Raw genomic sequence first — 17,523 nt, 5'->3', positions numbered from 1 at the left:
GACAATACTATGTTTCACAAGCATTTTGCATGTCATTCTTTTTTTTTTTTTTTTGTGTTGTGAAGGTTTGGGAATAATATTTGTAAAACTGTGAGGCTTGATTTAAATATATTATCCATGGGGTGTAAACCTCGAGGCAGCAGCGACTGCAGCTTTTTCAGTGGGATGAGATAAATGTTCAAATATGTTTTGCTTTCTTTTAGCATACACACAGCAGCGTTTGGGGGATGTTTTGGGAATATTACAAATGATCCGACAATAGTAAAAACATTACTACTTATTACTCTAAGAAATACCTCAATTTTTTTATTTATTAACTGCAAAAAAAACAACCTGTGATTCTGGTACATCTGCTGCAAAATCCCGTCAATAACAAAATATTGTGTAACACAGAGCAAGAGCAAGACAAAGTGAGAAACCGGGACTCTCTGTTGCATCACATGGTTGTGTGACTTATCCATCCTGAGTTTGATCAAGGCCGAACAGTGGACAATGCGATGTGATCATTTAGTTTCCCCTCTGCTCCTCCAGAGCCGCCATGCCAAAATATCAATTTATTTCCCATTCTCTAAAGAGTGCCGGGCTCTAATTGGAAATAGCATGTAGCCTAGTCTGTGTGCTGCACACATGGAGAGCGAAGCTATCTGTCAGACTGAGATGTGAACATGATGCAATCACTCCCTCATGCCCATCCAGCGCTAGAATAATCCATTTTCTATCTGACAGAGGGAAGGAAAGGAGCTGAAGATTATGTATGTGTATGTGTGTTGCAGTATATTTAGAAAAAAACACAAACGTCACGTGCATAACGTCGGGGAATATATGTACAGGAAACATCTTATTCAGAACAAATTAAAGTGGAAAAGGTTAGCTGCAGAGTCTATTACCTAAAAATATAGTGAAGCATGACAAACACTAAACATACAATCACAAGAGAGTTTTACTATCAGTTTTGTTAGTCAAGTGAAAACATAATTATATTAACTGACAGAACGGGACAGCAATGAATCATCGCAACTTTAGAAATACTGGACACCATCAACTGCAAAGCAAACACTGAAATAAAACTACCTACATATTGTATCTAAATACTTTCATAATGTTGTGTAGATTTGTAAAGATATCTATATACTATTTGGTCATTTGTAGCCTCCTAGTTTCCATTATTGCAGGAAAACTCAGACTGCCATAACAAATCAGTTTTTTTGGTGTATCCAGACTGATTTCAGTAATTGGGGACGCTTTTGCACACATTTGAATGTGGTTTGATGCCGGATGTTGTAGCCATTGATCGGATTTCAAAGTGTCATTTTTTTGTTGTTCATTTGCAGCGAGGCACACAACGACAACATCAAGTCCAGAGTCACAAAGGTGCATCAGAGGGTCTAAGCAGAATCCATGCTGCTGCTAGCAGAGTGGTCTGAAACACACCACACAGAACAGTCGGTGGACAGTCACGCTGAAATATGTTGTCTGCTCTGAAACCTGACAGCGTAATTGTTTGGAAAGTGAGATGATGGATTTCCATTTCTAACGATTCCATGTTGGAAAGTTGTGTTGCTAGCATTCAGAGCTACTGATGTAACAGCAACCCATGCCTTGTGATGGTTAGTGATGTCTGGACACAAGAATGTAATCTGATCACTTCCAAATAATATTCTAAAATTCTTCTTCTTGTTTCTGTCAGCTGCACTTTTCAGACATTTCAAGACACTGAGAACAAAGTTCAGTTTAGATGTTCCTGTTTCATCACTGCAGCAGTTTACAGGGTTCGTACGGGTGCTTGAAATCCTTGAAAGTGCTTGAATTTCAATGTTGTGTTTTCAAGGTCTGAAAAGTGCTTGGATTTTAGTTTAAGTGCTTGAAAGTGCTTGACATTATAACTCTGTCTTTTACAAAATTGGGATCAGACTGGATAATTAATTTCTGAAGTTTTTGCTATTATAGAATATAATTTTAGATGTTTACAGCATAATACAATGTACATAATTGTGATAAAAAGTGAAGAAAAAAATCACAAATATATATATTCCTTTAGATACGTATTTTACCCCAGCAGTAAGGTGCTGGAAAATCCTAAAAAATTACCCTTAAAAGTGCTTGAAAAGTGCTTGAATTTGACCTTGAAAAATGTGTACGAACCCTGAGTTTAGAATAAGCCTGTATCAGCTGGAAACAATGAAAAGACAAACTTTCATAACTCATAAATATCATGAGGCAGAGAACTAAGTCCTGTGGCACACCACATGTAATTAATTACTCTAATGAAACATAATCAGCAGCATAGGTTGACTCTGATTGATGGATTAGATGTGAATTAGCTCAGGGTTGTCCTACATATAGCAGCCTCAATCTGTCAACTAACATTACATAATCAATTGTGTTGATGACTGTGGTTCAGTCAGACAGCATTAGTGCTTTCAGTCTGCATCCATCAGATGATGATCCGTAACCCTGAAAGAGTTCATATATAATATTCAGATTCATTTTTCTCTTTTAACTCTAAAGCTGCCATGTTTTTGTTTTTCCTTTCTATCTCTGAGATTCTCTGCTTTGATTAAATATGGGTTTATTTTGAATATTATTATTTGATATCCGGCTGGCTAAGCGTACCACATTCATTCTTCAGTCAGGAATTAAATATAGTTCCTTCATGCACTTCTTTTTTTGTCTGGATTAGAATAAAAACTCAATTTCAAAACTCAAAAAACAGAATTTTTGCAAGATTAACCAGGCAATTTAGATAAGCCCCAAAAGGAGTTAATGAAAGAATAAAGAACAGGAGGGCTGCTGTTTTTTTTATGTGTTTTTTTGTTTTTTTATCATGCATTACGTTATGTCACTGCCGCTAATTTCATGATAATATATTCATAGCTAAATAAGACACACACTAACGTTTTTTAAATCAGCGGGTGTTTGTCCCACTGGAGATCAGCTAATCTGTCCTGCACTATGAGGCTCACTCTAGACATGAAAGTATGCAGGAAGCACACGCACACACACACACACACACACACACACACACACACACATAGATATCCAGCATATCGCCTTCACCACGTGTGTGTCCACAGGGAACGGAAGTAGGGCGACACGCTACAGACTCACTGCCACCCACACCTGCCTCTATTTCAAGCTGTACAACACACACACACACACACACACACACACACACACACACACACACACACACAGTGGGGAGTATCCAGTTTCATATAAAATGCCACGTTGGTTTGCTTAATTTCTTTCATCCTGAGTGATGTTTGGTTTATTCTCAAAGAAGATTGCAAATAAATGAAAGATCAGAGATTTCAAGGACAATTGCATTTTATTACATAATAATAATTAAAAAAAAAAAAAAAAAGATTTACATAACTTTTGGATTGAGAACGTTGAGTTATTCCAAATGTACTCATTACATTCTTGCTCTTTATCAGAGATATTTTATCATGATGTTTAAAAAAAGACTCCATGTTTTTGTGAGTGCACCATTCTACATGTGTTGTGCATTGTTTATAATAATATCCACACAACTTAACTGAACATATTTGGTATGTTTGGAATGTTTTGTTTTGTTAGTTGTTTTTTTTTTAAACTGTTCTTAAGCAAAGAATCTGGAAACTTCCTCTACCAGAGTTTGAAGTGAAACCTTCAGCCTTAGATGAAATATTGCCAGTATGAAATATGAATCTAGTCACAGTTATCAGAGGCAGATGCTAATGCCTGTCTTTTACTTTTACATAATTCCTGTACTTTTCTTTCTGTCATTTCTATTTGGGGTTTGACTCCGACCCATAGTCCTTTGCTGCACGTTATCTCCTCTCTGTCATTATTTGCCAACCCTATCAAAATAAAGCTAATGAGGCCCAAAACAACAATCTTAAAAACAATCCGTCGTCCCCATTTTGAGTCGCCCTTTGGGAAACCTTTTGATAGGAAAACAATCCTCATTTTCTTCTTTTTTTTATTTCTATGAAAACATCTCAAAATCGTGTCCAGCCAGTCACGAGTTCAGATGCGGCTTCTCCGGTGGTGTCTCTTGGCCGATCTAATAATTCAAGGGCCATCGGCTCCCACAGAGCATATTTAACATGTGACACTTTGTGGGTCCTTCATCATAAGTGGTTTACAGGAGCAGGAGTGCATACATCTTTAGTATGGGTGGCCCCAATGGGAACTAAAGCTCATATCCTGACAGTGCTGGTGCTGATATATGCTCTACCCACCAAGCTACACAGAAAATGAAATCCCTAACCTTGGCAGCTTTAGTGCAAGGCTCTTCTCATTGAGCTCCATGGGAAATTGAGTTTCCAACCCTAGCAGTAGCAGCGCTTATAGCTCGACACAAAGGGCTGTAAAACTGCAGACTTTCAAAGGACAGATCACACTCCTGCGTTCTCTTTTGACTCTGCAGAAGTCAATGAGGTCCATGAGGTTAAAAACATCAGATACACTGTTGTTGTTATCAAGAATTTGAAATAAAGATGATGAATTATGGTCATAACATTCACGGTATTTATGTAGCTTCATATCAAATGACTATACAGTGTGAATTGATGTTTTAAGTCTTGCCGATGTTCGACTCGGTTGTGTTGCTTTGCTTTTTGAAATGTTGGATCACTCAGTTCCTGCTCTGTCCTCAGCTGCTGCTTATCTTCTACTATATTAGAAATACACATCGATGTGGACTTTCTTTGAGAATTGTAAAGAAACCGTATGGTTGAAAACATAATTTTCAAACCTGTTTATAGATTTCTCCAGAACCCTTCTGTGGCAGTTATCTTGATCACCTCCGACCGTCCACCATCACAGGGATTTTTGAAAGGAGGAATCAAGAAGGCAGTAGAGAGGTCTCTGGGTCATTGGTAAAGTGAAAAATGATCCGCTTACATCCGTGCTAACAGTGCCCCAAAAGATTGGGGGCAGATTGGACAGAGCTTTTCGCATTAGAAAGACCAGCTCGCCTACTCTAAGATATAGGGCAGGGCCACTCTGGAGATAAAGTCACCGTCAGTGTGGTAAATGCCTGCGGTAACACGCAGACAGCACTTCAGCACTTCCTTTGGATTATTTTCTAACAGTCAGGGCAAAGGATGCTTCCAGTCCTGTAGAGCTGTGGGACTGCCGGTAACCGTTGAGCCCAGTCGGCAGGAGAAACGTTTGCAGCTGCTGTTTCTGCAAATGAAATGTGTTCAAATGTGTTCATGTGAAAGGCTAAATGATGTGCAGCCGTGGATATTTCCAGCCATGTTCAAGTCAACCAAAAACATTACGTTCTCCCAACCCTAACCAAGTCAGAAAGTTGCAACATTAAAAAAAATCCTAAAAACAGGAGAGGGAAAAATGCCAGAACATGCAGTGCGAGGTTCATCAGACCAGTGTGAGGAAATTCTACATGCTTACCAGAGTCAGCTCAGCCCTCGCTGCCACTGACACCGGATGTCCAGCAGAATTGTTGGGAACCAGCAGAAACCACGCACAGTGACCGACAGGGACCCACGCCTACAGTCTGTCTGTTGTAGATAGTGGGAGTAAGTGTGCGGTGGACAATGTTTCTCCAGACACAGACAAGAATAAACGCATTATTTAGACACCCTGCCTCTGATATAACTCCCAGGGGTTCCTGAATCTCTGCATACTTTTCTCTTCCAAAGTTATGCAGGAAATCATGTGAGCCAAGCGTTTTCTATAACACGGAGGAGATGAGGATTTCCGTTCCCTTAAAATAACCACCTGTGGTTTGTGGAATGATCAGATGTAGTAACCAGGTTTTGATAAGGAAGAAGATGGTGTGGAATGAAAAGGAGGCATCAAGAGAACCACAGTACTCTTTTATGCGCTGTTTTTCTTTAGAACATTAAATGGTTAAAGTGAAAAAAGTAACAAATTAAAGATCGTCAGTATGTTTTTATCACTCAGTGACTGTGATTCAACAGGACCAACAGGACTGTGTGGGTGTGGTTAGATCAGATTTGACTGACAGTGGCCTCACAGCATGAGAAAACAACCCCGCAACTGTCATCCGATTTTCATGCAAATGTTGCCAGTTCTTCAGTGCGTGACATCAACCTTTTGAAAAATCTCTCTTGGGAATTAACTCCACTGCTTGTTGTGGGGAGCTGATCTAAAACGTGAGTGTTCAGGGCTTCCGAGTTCAGGATTCAGGTCAATGCAGAGGTTATCATCGATGTGGGTCCTCGCAAATCCAGAAGCGCAAGCACATCTCCATGTGTCATTTGTTGTAACTTTACCAGCATGTGCATTCTAACCCCATGTGACAACGGATGAAATACCGATACAGCAACTTACATGAAACGATAACAAGTCAGTGATGATCTGGATATACGCTGTGACACAATGCAAACACGCACTATTCTTATTAATAACTTTATGTTCTCTCCCTTTCTCTCTCCTCCCCTCCCCCTCTTCTTCCTGCTGCCTGAAACAACAGATCACTTGGGCATCGAGTTTATGGGTAAGGAAGCTTTTCTTGTCCTCAACCTGCATGAGTCACGACTGTTGACATCACAGGGCTTCATATTGGATCAACCTTCCACTGTGTGACTGCTTACATACAGTACAGTCCATGCATTGTTCATAGCGCCGTCTAATCACATTATGGCATCATTGCATTATTTGCAATGGAGACAGCAAAGCTGTGGTGACGGCGTATGTATGACTGTACATTCACATATTCACGACCTCATTCTGAGCACATCCTGCACACCATTTCTCTGAAATATTAGCCACGGTCTTTAAACCTCTGTTCTCTCTACACATATGTATTTACTTTCTGCACCATCTCTAGCTTTTTGCCTTCTTTCTTTCTCTCTCTCTCTCTCCTGCTCTGCCTCTCCTTCTTTCTCTCACAATTGCTTATGAAGTGTCCCTTCAGAATACCAATGTGCTGCAGTCTCCTTGGAAACAGTGAGAACAGAGAGGCAGGCAGGGTACAGTGAGGGAGTTTTTATGATGCTGGCACTGTTAGCAAATGTGCTGCTCATTAGCACTTGTGTGTATGTGTGCTCATGCATGGCACATGTTCAGAAGTGTGTTTCTGAAGTCCTTAATTATTACTTATGTGAGTTAGATGAGATTCATCCAACGATTGTGTGTTTCCCATGTACATGCCTGCGAGGCAGTGCCGGGTGGATGCCAGCGGCTCCTCCTCAGCCTTGCCAAGCTCCCCTCTCCTGTTCTTGGCTCTCCTCGCAGGCTCTGTGTTGCGTATCACAGCTGAGGAACGCTAGTTAACGACGTGGAAGCTTGTTGTTAACTAGAATCCCTCACTCTCTCAGTTGTTATAAATTTGGCACTTTCCACTGCAGCGGGTTTGAAAAGCAGTGGATCGAGTGGCCTCCCCGAGGCTTGACAGTCCGTCGTCTTCTTCTCAAAGTAAAGTTTCAGAAGAACAAGCAGAACCACGCTTCTCTTTCTGCGGCACGACCGCCGCATTTGCAGTGAAACGAGCAAAAGCTTTTTTTCAGGAAACTTGCTGAGACTATGCAAACCTGGCAGTGACAGATGATCTGTTCCAGGGAGCTATCTCGCAGGTTTTCCCATTTATATTCAGTGAGAGGTTTTATGCCTCGGCAACATTGTTCAGGCTGCCACATTTTCTTTGCCTAGCTAACATCCTGCCAATGTCTTCCCCAGCATTGTGTTAAGCAGCGCTCAGATAGATAAGCACCGCCCACACTCAACCCTGGTTTGTCAATGTCTGTGGCTTCGGAAGCTCTTTCTCCTGAGGAAGAAAAGCCTACAAACCAATCCACGAAAACCTGTCGAGTACAGATTCGGGGGGATATTGGTGCAATTAAGTCAACACATAGTACAAAGTGGATTAGTTAGAAAAAAAGCCTTATTTTGGAGGCCCATTACATCATCATTTCTGTTTATTGCAACTGAAAACAGAAAAGTTTTTGTTTGGGGGTAACCCTTTTCATCTGCAGATTGATTTTATTTCAGTCAAGCACAGAAGAGACTTTTTATGGTTGGTAATTTAGTCAGATCAGTGGGAAAGATTCTGCTCTTTAAGGGAGCTCTCAAAGAATCGAAGCCACAGCGAGAATTAAGAAAATAAAACAAAGAAAAACAAAGACAAAAAAACTCTACAGACCGGCTTCCAGGTTTAACTCTGGTCCATTGTATTTGCTGTAGATGTGCGCTCATGGCGAACTTCTGCAATTGGACCAAGTGCAGACATTACATGGGTCGGATTTTCTCTCCTCATGCATTCAATCATTTAAACCTTTATTCTAAACCTCATTGTGGTTTTCGACTTTCGCGATGATGTCAAGATACACAAAAATAAACATTTGCACTCGTCGTCTTGAGTTGTCAGTGTGTAGTGAGAATGTTGATCTTGAGAATGTGCTGTAGATTATTCCATGTGCTCAGTGCTCAAAAACAAATGGCAGATTTCTCAAGTTCAGAATAACCTGCAGGTCTTGAAGTTCAAGACACTTTGCGGGGCGAGTTTGATAGAGTAGGATGTTAGCGCTCCCAGATCTAAGAAGTTACTTCTGCAAAATGAAATGTTACCATCACTGATAAAAGCTCACGTGGGAAGGAGGCCTTAAAGATGAGAGCCAAGTCGTGACAAATTATCCTTGAAAATATTGACTGTATAGACACAACTCAGATTTATTCATGTCAGACCTCTACATTAATCTGGATCCATCAGTTTGTGGCTCTAGACGTTGCTCAGGTTGTATTGATAGTTACCACAACAATAACTCGGCTAAGCTAGTCTGCACAGGCGACGTAGATACTGAGATGTGCTGCATGTGCACAGGATGTTGGATTCAGACAAAATACTCTAGTCTAATTCCATGGTCATTAGTTTCCACAGCCAACCCATATGCCTATGCATATTTTATAGAGATCGAGCTCCCCCCCCTCCAACAGAGTCAGTTCCTGAGGTTAAAATTAGACAAGAAGTGTCTGAAGGTTGAGCTCTCTCCACCCTGGACACCACCTACCCGAGGTTTAATGAAACGGAGAATATATTCAAGAACTCCTGGATCCTCTCTGCCTCTTTCTACATTTTTTATGTTGCTTGGCAAAAAGGGGGAGACTTTTTTTTCACTGTATCTAGTCAGTCAGTCACTCATGTGAGCATCAATATTTCCTTTCCATCAGAGATCACTGAACTCTGACTGGAAAATGTTCCTACTGGTTGTAAATCAATGTTGGAGTAAAGTGTTACAGGCAGCTATTTGAGGGGTGGGTGGGGTGGATTTGAAGTCATGTTGATTTTCAATTTCCTCCCAGAGGGTTTCAGGTGTGTTTTGTGCTGGAAGGAAAGAGTTGAAGACGAACTAGCCGGACATGTTCAGATGTATCTTGACAGCATCGATAGGAGTTAGTTCCAATTACATCATTGAGTTGTCTCTTACATGTGGAGAGCAGGTAGATCAAAGTTTTCCTTCCACACTGCTCGACTTTGGCAACTTAGGGACTGAAATGCATCGTGACTGCATAATATTGGGCCTGCGCTGCTCAATGTCAGAGTAGAGAAAGGAGATGAGTAACAGGAGAGAAGACAGACACGCAGACAGACGTGATGCAGAGTGGGAAGCAGCGATCACTCTGGTGTCATGCGAGAGATTGCTTCTCAATCAAACGGCATTTTTAAATTCCTGGAGATGCAGCGTTGGTCTTAAAATGGATTTGCATAATGTCATAATCATAAACACAAGGATGTAGAATTAATGGTTCACTGGTCCAGTTTAGAAACACCAGTTTTCAAGGATTAACTTTCATATTAGTCATATTGTTTTGATAAAAATCAGGGTGTTGTACGTCACATTTTGAATTATTTGCTGTGTATAAAAGGATTTTTGATTAAAAAAAATTGCATGTAAGGACAAGTCACACATTAAAAGATACAAACTGGGAAGTAAAAGGGTAAATCTGTTTGTCCCCCCCCCAAAAAAAAACAAACAAAACAAAAATCAAATATGGCCTTTAAAACTTTCATTGCCAGCATAATCCTAATTTGTTTTGTCACGATAATAACATTTCTAACTTTGTGGCAATATCTTGAAAAGTATCGATTTTCAATACCACAGGGAACATTTGAGAACACATTGAGGGTTTAAGATTGCTGATAAAATAAAAATAAAAGTATAATAAGGCACGAGTACTAAACTGTGCTGTCTAAGCGTAGCTTTGGGAATAAAGAATGGCCGATGAGCCGACAAATGGACAACACACCTATCAACAGCTTACAGGACCATCTCGTTTAATACCTCAGTGATGTTAAAATGGAAGCTGTCTCCAACCAATCAGAATCATTTAATGAGTGGAGTGGAGCGTGTCAGCTTGCTTTGCTGAACTTAGTGTATTATTATCTTTTGTTGGCATCGATCTGTGGCGTTGCTTGTGGCAGCGAGTATTTAAAGCACTCCTGCTTTTTCTTCTGTCAGACAAAACCAGCTGGACCCCCATGGAAAATGGATATTGAAATCGTTCCAAATATTCAGAATCAATATGTATTGAAAATGTGATATTTTTGACAACACTAGTAGGGAGAGAGTGGTCGCACAGTCCAGTGGCCGTGACAATAAAGCCTCGATACCCACTGTGTTTGAGCCTAGACCTGAGAAAAGGCAAAAGCTTTAGTTCAGATTACATCAGATGTAGAGAAGCCTGCAGGAGATCCAAGGGGTTAAACGCTCCCATGAGTCAGCACAAGGACAAGATTCCTAGCAGCAGCGCTGTGTCAGTCTGATGCCAACATATCATTGATAATGGTCTCAAAAGGAAATGTGTGGATAACCTCTTCCAGACCACAGGCGAGAGACAGTATGTAAGAGAATAAAGGAAAGGAAGATGAAAAAAGGAATATAATTACGAGCTGAAACAGTAGCCCCAGTCACCTAAATATATTCAGTATGTAAATGGGGGAATAAAGCCATCCAAGTAATAGAGGAGAAGGACCGTGACCAGCAAAGAGAGCATGCTTACTCTAGCACGGCAGGCCTGAATAAATAAAGGTTTTCTCCTCCATCAGCAGTCTGCGCGGCACATGAAACGTGCCATGCTGAGGGCGTTGAGGTTGGAGAATCCCATTCCCCTCCGTCTGCATCCTCTGATCTCACCTCGCACTTGTTATGTCATTCCTCTCATTCATTTATCCCAGTCAGTCTCAGCTGCTCTCGGTACAGACAGGGTGAGATGATGCACAGAGCAAAGCTGCTGCTGGACCAGCACATTCACAACGGTTCACTCTTAGAACAGTCCAGGCATCTTCAGATCCAGATGTGGCTCCAGTGTGACCATTAGATCTGCTGTTTTTGTGCATTTTACTGAAACATTATTGGGAAATGCTAAGAAAATAAGAGGGCAGGGTTTCTTTAGATACTGACCCAGCCACACATTCGACTGATTCAATTTCTCTTTTGAACACACATACATTAATATACATTTAAGGTCATGAAAATTAACTTTACAACTTATTTAATACTCTTTTGCCCCATTCTCTGGGTTTCATGTTCCAGTTGCAGTGAGCGGATGAAATGTGATCCGTCTGGATGCTGCAGATCTGAACAGAACTTGAGATCTTATTGATCTGAAAAAAACATTATGCGTCCCTGTGATTAAGGATCTTACCATCAGTGGCTTTTATGCTGCCGTGATTGTTTGTGTAGCAGTCAGCCAGCGCTGACCTTACACGTCTTTTACCATCATTCATCCGAATTCCACCACTGTGTCAACCTTGAACCGATTCCAGTGTTCTGCCACTAAACATTAAATTTTACTGCCCTCAACTGGAGGCAACTGTTTAATTCATAATTGTACAAATGCAACACAATTTAATAAGCCCTAACCTAATATCTGTAACAGACCTTGACGGCGTCAGTGTCTGCCAGCAGTCCGACTCGTCCATATGTCCAAAACATTCGATATCACAAATCCTAATATTTGCTTGCAGAATATGATTATTTGAGATTACGTTGAACACAGATGCGTTAAAGTCTGATAATGATGGAAACTGTCGTGCTGGAGCTCTGCCAAGCACATGTTGTGTCCTCTGTCTCTGTTTATATGTCATGAGCTCCCACCATGTAGACTTAAGCCCTCTCAGCAGGGCTCAGAGTCAGCGTGCCTCAGAGACTCGCTGTCAAAATGCCACCTCAGCCTGTCGCCAGACTTTAGTCACCTCTGTTTATGTCTGTGTGTTGGTGTCTGTGTCTGTGCTGTCACCAACTATTTGACTGCATTATAAGTAAGTAAGTAAATTGCTACACAACCTCCTTCCAAAACAGTAGACATTGGGAAAAGGAGATAGTAGTTTAAAGGGTAAGATCACCCAAAATGTATCTTGCCAGGCAGAGAGTTTTTTTCTCTGGGGGACTTTGAGATATCTGTCTCAGAGACGTGATCTTGTTGGGCGGCTGGATTTGTAAGATCATGACATCCTGTGATCTCACATATCCATCTTACCAGGCTTCAAGCTTCGAAGCTTTGAACTTCCCAGATTATTCTGTGTAACAAACCAATAGGCGAGTATGGTTATCAGAGCTTCACTGTCATTCCAACACAGCTACTGTCAGTCTTCAGTAAAATGTAGAGGAAACGGCCATGTCTCAGGTTCAAATGTTATCTCACATAACTGAATAAAACCTAAAGTATCTGCAAGGTTTATAGATGTGGATAGATGCGGCTCTCTTTTCAGAAATAGAGAATTATTTGCCGTCTTCTTATCGGTGATATATGGATTAGAGACATTAGAGGAAAGGCTTGTGCTCTGTGTGTATAAGCACTTCAGCAGGTAAGGGCTTAGGAATCATATCAAGCGTAACAAGTCATAAATAGCATACTAAAAGCAATATAGGCTAAAGGCTTTAATCTGTGTTGTATATAAGGCAATGGTATTTCACCACTTATTCCATCACTTATTGATTTCTCTCTCTCCAGCCAGTTCACCTGTATGGAAACACGGCAGCTGCAAACGCAATCTGAATGCGTATGATTTCGTACATACCTAAAGGTTACACTAGCACCTCCGCAGCGATGCTGCTGCCAGCTTCACTGTAAAATATTAATCATATTTTCTATAATGTTGCTGTAAATAAACGACCAGCCGGGCTACAGGGCCGAACACTGAGGGTTGAAGCGGAAATAAATAGAAGATGTGACCCGGCGACCCCACAGATGGAACACGAACATGCTTTCCCTCTCTCGAGCCGTATGATTTATTCACATCATGAGTGTGTCTGTGCATACAGTAGGTGTGTCCAAACAAGGACGTGGGAGGGTTGCAGGGAAGTTGAAGTATTTATCGACCTTGGCCACATATTTATGACTGGCCTCACTCCAAGCATGCTGCATACATAACATGCAAGTCTGAGTATTCTTCAACTTTTTACCCAAAACTTCTGTTTTCGTTTGGGCGCAGGTAAGGTCACACATATATTTGTGTGTCTTCATACAATCTGACTCAGATTATTAGTAGCGGCAGAACAAGATGGAGTCATCTGGAGTTCAAACTTCAGTTTTTGCTCCAGTCTTCCATCTAAATCCGCGGCGTTATCTTATCTTCCATCTCCTTTTGTTCATAATGTCAAAGCAGCAACATTCAAACCTGAGTCAACCGTAACAACACTTTATTGGATGTATTTTTTGTTTGTTTGCCTGTTTTTTTTTTCCCCTTTTCAAGCACGATTGAAAGTTGGACTTAACAACGTGGATGAAAACCACATTTACTCTTCTCCTCCAACCTTTTCCTCCAACGCTGCCCCCCTTACACTCGAGCACCGCTCTGATACAAGTGTGCCCAATTCATCAATAATTCACAATAAGTCATTGTTTCTAAAGTGCCATCTCGAACCAAACACATAAGCATCCCTACTGGCAGGATGCACCATTTATCAGTGTCTTCCAAAAGCGCTACAAATCACCGAAGCCATTTCTGATATGACACACTATTAAGGTTTGTGGTTTGGCTTTACCTAAGAGGGAAGAATGTAGGTGGTTAAAAAGAAATGAACCTTGAGTGTAGCTTGCAAACAGAAAGCGAACAACAGTGCTCCGTGTCAAAATGTCTTGAGGACACAGTATGAATCTGTTTGCTGAAACTGACCTTGGTACTGGTGAACTTCAGACACAGTGATAGAAAACTCTGATGAAGACTGATGGATGTTAAGATTAAAGACGATTCTAAATACTACTTCTTTGCGCCAAATAGGAACACGATGCTAAGCAGATGTATATTGTGGCCTGTGGAGAGGGCTCACTAAGTCTGAGAAATTAACCCTGGTGGGTCAGAGGTTACCTCAGCTTGAGCTTCGAGTCTTAGACAAAACTGGGGGGCGTAAAGTTTGAAACACGCTTGCATTTATCTGCTAGGAAGGGTCTAATGAAAAACACCCATAGTTACATTTCAGGAAATGTTTTGGGGGCTTGACGCATTCCAGACTAATTTAAAATTTAAGTATTTCTGCAGGAGTGATCAGTTTTCTCACTGAGGTATCTAGTTCTTGAGCTAATAAAGGAAAGTGCAAAATATGTAATAGTCTAAGAGGAGTTGTATGTAATCACCTCTTCAGCAAATACCCACAAATAAAAATAAATGAATATGCATCAGGAGAGAAAAAGAGGGATTATCTGCATCTCTACGTAATCCAGCTTCCCTCCAAACTCCATCGCATTCATCCTCATTCCTCTTTTATATTTCCCCAACCCTCTCTCTCTGTCTTTCTCACCCTCCCTGACTCTCTGCTTTCCCCGCAACCGACCTCCGTGTGGTCCCGTAGGACATCCCCCAGCTCCCTCTAATGATATAATTATAGCCAATGAGCCAATGTGATGACTCAGGCTGATTAACGGCATCAAAACAACGCTGACCCAAAACATAACTCAGACATAGAAGGAGGGAGAGACAAACAGCCACATGAGGAAGAGAAAAGATGCCCTTACGATGCTCTAATGATGTCTGGGGCATTAGTTATTTCAGGGATTATGTATGACATACTGCATGTATAAGTAGGTTATGCAATATCTGTGTGGGCATCAGTAGCTTAAAGGCTACAGCGGTAAGCTTGTGCTGAGAGATACCTGGTTTGAATTCCCAGACAGGGGTGAACATCTTGATGTGCTTGTGAATTAGTAACACTCATCTTCATTGCCTGCTGTAAGGATGCCCTTGAGCAAGACGCAGTGGCTGCAGCTGTGTTGCTCTGTACCCGAGGAGGCTGCGGTTGTATTCTCCAGCTTCCAGCAGTGATTTTCTGAGGATGCAGTTGTAAAGAACTTTATCTTTTTCGTACTAAAGTGGCCATTCAAACCCATCCGCAGTAAAAATTTGTCTCAATAACCTCAATGTAAAACCTCAACACCTTGTGTCATCTCTGTGCTTTTCCAAGGTCTGAGCCTTGCTAAATAAAACCTGATTGATCGCCTATTAATGTATCTGAAGGCAACTATGATTTACTTGTTCGTAGCAAACAAGACAGCTTCCATTTTTCTCCACTAATGGCGTCCGTCCGTGCCATAACTCTTCTTGTCTCCATATATTCAAGCTCCATTACATGTGGCATCCATTTCAAAAGCAGTCTGCGTCTATTGGACCATTACTCGATGTGGTAGAGCTGATAAAATGAGCTGAAGGGCTGTGTGGTAACTAAGAATAGCAGGTGTTACTGGAGAATTGTAAACGGTTGTCGGTGTATTGCAAATGAGTTTAGAGTTGTTATTGTATTTCAGTTTTATTCAGAACAAAAGTAATTACACTTATACAGGAATGAATCTGCAAGGCGGATACAAGAAAGCCCCAGAGAGCTGTTGCACTGCAACTGGTTGTTTGATGATCTGAAATGGCTGTTTGGGTGCTGTAAACAACGATATTAGAAATTAAAAGTGGATAACTACAAACCTCAAAACCATGTTTAATTCTGTGTTATGGGAAGATTACTGCACCATATTAATTTAGTATTAATTCTGGCTCTGTGAATATTGACTGTGGGATCTTGGCAGATTCACACACACTTCTTCTTTCTTCTTCTGTGTCTCTAATACACGCACGCCGATGGATGTAAATGTGATCTATTGCTTTGTACCAAAACAGTGTGTTGTGTAGATATTAATGTGGCGCCTTTCTCTGTTTTTGTTTTCCCTACAGAGAGCAAAGAGGTGTACAAGAGACAGGTGCTGTCAATCACTTCCATCGCCATGGCAATCAGCCTCCTGGGAACCCTGTGTATGGCCCTCTACTGCCGCAACAAGTGAGAAGATAAACACACAAATCACACTTATTGATATACATCAGAACCCCGGTACATATGTCAGTTTATGTAAAGTCACAGTTTACCTGGTACGGACATACTTTCCTGACATTATGCTCAACAATACTGTTGTAAAGACGAATGTGCTACATCATAATCAATTAGACAATCAGCTGGCGACCCATAATTAGGTTTATTATGAGGTGATAACATCTAGTGGTCATAGGAATTATGACAGGAGCAAAAGAGAAGTGACGTTGTTCGAAGAGCAACAGAGTCTGCAGATGGAGTAGATCAGCGGTTCCCAAACTTTTTTTGCGGAGCACCCCCTTCTACGTCCCAACCGGGCTGACGCACCCCCCCCCCCCAAAAAAAAAAAAACGCAACAAAGCTTTGTTTTATCGCCATATAAAGACTCATGTTTAATCATGCGCAAATAACCACAACATGCATGACGATAACAACATCAACAGAGTTTCAATATCATACAACAAAGTTACGCACAAGCTTCCACTTTGAGGAGGATGAGTGACAGACACAGGCTCAGTAACAGAAAGCACGATTTTGACATAAATGTTATTTTTTCAGCCGCGTAAAAGAAAAATTGCAGCAGTATTAAATAACCGTGGAGCTAACATCAACATCATCATAACACAACAGTTATGGAAATTAGAACGACAGAACATTGAATTAAATTGCAATGAAGTTACAAACGATCCACAACATTAAAGAGCATGGGCTCAGAAACAGATCAAATAAATAATCAAATATTAATGCAATGGATGGGAGCCAGGTGGACAAGGAGGGAAAGGTGGAAAAGGCGGTGGCGGGAGTAAAAAAAAAAAAAAAAAAATCCTCCAAATTTATGTAATGAGCTATGACGTGTCTCGGTGGAAAAGGGGGAAAAGCCATGCGATATTCAATGGGAATGTCTCCTTCTGCTGTCGTCCCTCAGTCAGGTCGGTCCCAGAGAAATTGGGACTCGAAACTCGTCACCTCTCTGATGTGTCTGCAGCTGAGCACTGTGATGCATGTCTCTCTCCCCGGCCGGGAGAGTTATCATACCGTAAATTACCGAATAATAGTCAGGGCGTTTATTTGGGACCAGGTGGCAATTTGTGACAGGAGTTTAGTTCCTTCCTCTCAAAACCCAGGATGAAAATGTCACATACTTCGCCAGCTTCTCGGTGAATTCTCTGGCATCTTTCTGCAAGTGAAGTTGTTGTGGCGGAGGAAACGATTCAGCCGACCAGCACTCGCTGCAAACTCCTCATGTCTGCTGTCACTCACG

At 41.2% G+C, this 17,523-nt stretch overlaps 1 protein-coding gene across 2 annotated transcripts in view; it reads left to right on the top strand.

Moving 5' to 3' along the window:
* Window positions 1-17,523, top strand: part of nrg3a (neuregulin 3a) — a 333,275-nt gene that overhangs the window by 289,487 nt on the left and 26,265 nt on the right. For both annotated transcript variants that reach the window (XM_030442122.1, XM_030442123.1), the window contains 2 exons: window positions 6,452-6,475; window positions 16,130-16,232. In XM_030442122.1, coding sequence (XP_030297982.1) covers window positions 6,452-6,475; window positions 16,130-16,232 — 127 coding nt within the window. The remainder of the gene's footprint in view (window positions 1-6,451; window positions 6,476-16,129; window positions 16,233-17,523) is intronic.

Source organism: Sparus aurata, chromosome 15 (assembly GCF_900880675.1).
Source record: "Sparus aurata chromosome 15, fSpaAur1.1, whole genome shotgun sequence".
Classification (NCBI taxonomy): domain Eukaryota; kingdom Metazoa; phylum Chordata; class Actinopteri; order Spariformes; family Sparidae; genus Sparus; species Sparus aurata.
This window is presented reverse-complemented; position numbering and strand designations above follow the sequence as displayed.